The 4394-nt window shown below is 43.8% G+C and overlaps 1 protein-coding gene across 1 annotated transcript; it reads left to right on the top strand.

Moving 5' to 3' along the window:
* The first annotated feature begins 1483 nt into the window (after positions 1-1483).
* On the top strand, positions 1484-4003 carry LOC105570887 (uncharacterized protein K02A2.6-like). The gene has a single exon (XM_012028339.1). The coding sequence runs from the start codon at positions 1484-1486 to the stop codon at positions 4001-4003; it is 2520 nt and encodes an 839-aa protein (XP_011883729.1).
* Positions 4004-4394: the final 391 nt, after the last annotated feature.

Here is a 4394-nt window from a genome sequence, read left to right as displayed (position 1 = left end):
CAATCCAGTTCGACAAAGCCACCATGCTGGCCCCGTCCCAAAGCTATTTCGCACGAAAACACCGCGAAGGCATAGAAATCTTGAAACACCCAGACAATCTGAATCGCGACAAAGGCTATCAGGTGAGCCCGATATGGCACACCGCCCTCCCGGTTTTTTAAAAAACCTTCAGCCGGGATTGGCTGACCCCCCTCCCTCTGACCACGCCATCTACCGGACTACCTCCCTCCCTTCCTCCCCAGCGAGTATAAAAGGACCAGCGCAACGCGAGGGAGCTCAGTCTCACAGAGACTCCCAGCCCTGATGAAGCAGACTGCAACGCCTGCGAAACGTCGGCACCACACTGCAAACAGACGCGGCAACCATCCGGAAGCTATGACTAAAAAAAAAATTTAGCATTATGAATTACGGGTGTCCGGGTTTCAAACAGCAAAATCCGGGGTTTTAAACCTTTGTAAGAGGCAAAGGATAAAATTTAATGACGAAAACTGTTAGGTAGACTAGATTATAGCAACATGGGCCAACAAGCGTATTTTGAACAGGTGACATTAGCAAGGGGACATGCGGAAAATAGAAATAATAAGAAATAATGACGGGCTAAAAGCCGGAGAGGATGAAGAGTTCGTTGCGTGCCGTTGTAGAGACAAATAGAGAAATCATTAGCGTATCGAGAGTGAAAAGGCAAGTGACTGCCTGTGAACTTGTAGAGTGAATAACTGGCGAGGGACTGCCAGTGGTTTAGTGGAACGGCAATCTATTATATTATTAAATTTTGTGTGCTTGGGCCATTTGATTATTAAATTATTAAATTGTTTATTTACGCCCTTTTATTTTATTAAAATCCTATATATCTTACAGAACATTTCATCAGAAGTAGGATAAGTCGATTCTTTAGGATTATTTTGAGAGTGGTGTAACTTTTAATATATAAATGACTTTGTCTGAAACGGGATAACGTGCGAGTGTTCGTCCGGAAAGTTCTCACGGCGCGTATGTTGGCGGAGTGCGAAACAATAGAAAGCGTTCACAGTAGTTTTGAAAATATGGACTGAGCACGCGAATATTTCTAATGGATCGAAGAGACATTGAGAATCTGACGATAAATCAATTAAGATCACTGGCCGCGCGACTTAAAGTAGGAACCAGTGGGTCTCGAGCAACAATCATTGTGAACGTCTGTGATTTCTATTGTTATGTAGCCATGCGAATAAGATCTTAGCATAAGTGCTAGTGCGCTTGCGCCAGAAGGCGCTGCTGCGTGATACACCTATCTATATAGATTATATATCCTAAGCATCTGTATAAGAGAATCCGACGTCTGTAAATAAAGAACTGTACGACTTGATAATACCAGTGTACACCAAATACGGATAGTCCCTTACTGCCTGGGAGTCACCTGTAACTCACAAGTGAGGAACACAACATTGGCGACGAGTCTTCGAGCCTACGCTCGGAAAAATACTGGATAAGTATTGTTCTCGTCATGGCGCTCATTGGTTCCATCGAAGCTTTCAATCCAAGAGAGACGGATATTACGTCATATATGGAACGTATCGAGATGTTATTTGCTTGTAATGAGGTGGTAGCCGACAAAAAAGTATCCCTATTACTAACCTTAATAGGTGGTGAAGCATACGGAGTGCTTAAAGATTTGTTAGCGCCTACCTTACCGAGTACATTGGCATTTGAACGCCTTCGCACGGAGTTGGAAAATCACTACAGCCCTAGAAGGTTAGTGATAGCTGAACGGTATAAGTTTTACTCGGCAGCGCAAGAATCTAATGAGGACATCAAGTCATATGTAGCTCGACTCAAGAACTTGGCTAAACATTGTACCTTTGGTACATTCTTGAACAAGGCCTTACGCGACAAACTAGTATGTGGTATCCGTTCAGAAAATATTCAACGGAAACTGTTAACAGAAGATAATCTGACCTATGAACGAGCGTTTCAAATTGCTACAAGTATGGAGATGGCAGAGGGTCAAATTAAAGTCATGGGCACCGATGCTACGTCTGTCAATAAAGTAAGCGTTTCAAAGTACAGCAGAAGCAAGAAGGCCGGCCAGTCATCATCGCAAAATAGAGCCACATCCAGTCAGCCCGGACAAGCCAGCAGAGCGGATCATCCTTCAAGCAGCACAGGCAAGACAAAATGCGGAAGATGCCTCAGAGTTCACTGGGATAACAATAAGTGCCCGGCCATCAACTGGAAATGTTTCTCATGCAACCAGAAGGGACATACAGCAAAATCAGCGTTATGCAAGAATAAAATTAACGAAGTAGCAGCGGAAGAGGCTAGTCAAGAGGAGCCAGATACAGACGTAAATAACCCGTCAGAGTTAGGCTGGTTGAGGGAATCGGGGGAGATGTATTTCCTAAACACGTTAAGGCGTTGCAAAGGTAATGAAAGTTTACGTATTCAATTGCCAGTGGAGAACAAAGTCATTATAATGGAAGTCGATTCGGGCGCATGTAAGTCAGTCATTCACATAAATGATTATAAGAAATGGTATCCGAAAATACGCGTAGAACCGGTTACTTTTCAATTGCGAGTAGTCACAGGCGAACAAGTCAATATTCTCGGTCAAATAACTGTTTCTGTAAGATATCAAAAGAAAGTATTTGCTTTACCGTTAGTGATATTAGATAGTAAGTCTAGATTTACACCACTACTGGGTAGGAATTGGCTGAATATTCTTAATCCACATTGGAAACAGGTTGTGGACACTAAAATGATCGTCGAACAGTGTAAATTGAGCAGTATAGGCACACAGGAGTCAGACATTGTCAAAGGGTTGTTAGGTGAAATCAAAAGTAAATTTCAGCGGATTTTCGACGAGGAACCTAATTCGGTAATTCAACATTTCAAAGCTGAAATTAAACTTAAAGACAATGCCAAACCCATATTCCATAGAGCATACAGCATGCCATATGCGGTAAAGTCAAGAGTAGAAGAAGAAGTAACAAGGATGGTTCAATCGGGAATCCTAACAAAAGTCGCGCATAGTAGGTGGGCTAGTCCCATTGTGGTGGTACCTAAGAAAAATAATTCGGACATTCGAATATGTGTAGATTTTAAGAAGACCTTGAACAGGGTAATCGATAGAGACCACTGTGTGTTACCGTTACCGGAGGATATTTTTGCTTGTCTGGGGGGGAGCAAATTTTTTAGCGTAATAGATTTGCAAGGTGCATACCAACAACTACAAATTGGCAATGATTCACGTGAACTGTTTACCATTAACACACACATGGGTCTATTTCGATACAACCGTCTTACGTATGGGGTGAGCTCAGCACCGGGTATCTTTCAATCATGTATGGAAATGATCCTGGCGGGTATACCACAAGTCAAGTGTTATCTAGATGACATTTTAATTTACGGGTCATCGTTGTTAGAATGCCACAAAAATGGCTTAGCGGTCTTGGAACGACTATATCAGTACAACGTCAAAGTTAATAAAACCAAATGTAAATTTTATAAAGAAAGTGTCGAATTTCTAGGACACAGGATCGACTCGAAAGGAGCCCATCCATTGGAACATAAAGTGGAAAGTATTCGCAAAGCCCCATCACCACAAAATATTACGCAGCTGAAATCATATTTAGGGTTATTAAATTATTATGGAAAATTTATCCCCATGTTATCAGCTAAGCTTAGACCACTATACAACCTTTGTAAGTCAGCAGTAGACTTTAAATGGACGAAGGAACACGAACAGACTTTTCAGACTAGTAAAAAGCTGCTTACCTCTGATTCCGTGCTTATACATTTCGACCCGAGGTTACCTGTTTACGTGACGTGTGACTCTAGTGGATATGGAGTGGGAGCGGTCTTAAGCCACAAAATCGGTACCGACTTACGACCTGTTTTATTTACATCGAGTACATTATCTACGACGGAACAGCGTTATTCAAATCTTGAAAGAGAAACTTTGGCACTTATTGTGGCATTAAAAAAATTTCATAAGTATATCTACGGTCGAAAGTTTACATTGTAACGAGGGCGACCGGGGAGGCGCGGCCGGTAGAAAAAACCCGAATTCCTAGAGCGAGAGAGAAGGCAATAGAGCCAGCCGGCGAAAAATCGATAACGCGCGGTTGCCGCGTCGAAGCCGGCGAGAAAATCGATAACGCGCGGTTGCCACGCGTCGACGGCAGCCGGCAACGTCGCGCCCGCCCCCGCCGCCTCACCCCGCGCGCCTCCGTCCGGGGGGTATAAAAGCCCTTCCGGAGCAGGCGCTTTAACTCAGTTGACGCTTGGTGCTCCGACCGTCAACACCGGGCAGTGGGTACCTCCGCTGCAGGTATAAGCCGGAGTTGAATGGATGCTCCTGTCTCCGGCTATATACCGAACCGGAGCACACAGTGGAGGCTCTACTCCGTTGTGGG

Source organism: Vollenhovia emeryi, unplaced genomic scaffold, assembly GCF_000949405.1.
Source record: "Vollenhovia emeryi isolate VEMERY1.0 unplaced genomic scaffold, V.emery_V1.0 DF941632.1, whole genome shotgun sequence".
NCBI classification, from domain to species: Eukaryota; Metazoa; Arthropoda; class Insecta; order Hymenoptera; family Formicidae; genus Vollenhovia; species Vollenhovia emeryi.
Note: the sequence above shows the minus strand (reverse complement) of the source record. Positions and strands in the feature narration are given on the sequence as shown.

Excerpts from the sequence above, each read along its gene's own strand:
- LOC105570887 (XM_012028339.1), top strand. The coding sequence starts at position 1,484 with ATGGCGCTCATTGGTTCCATCGAAGCTTTCAATCCAAGAGAGACGGAT.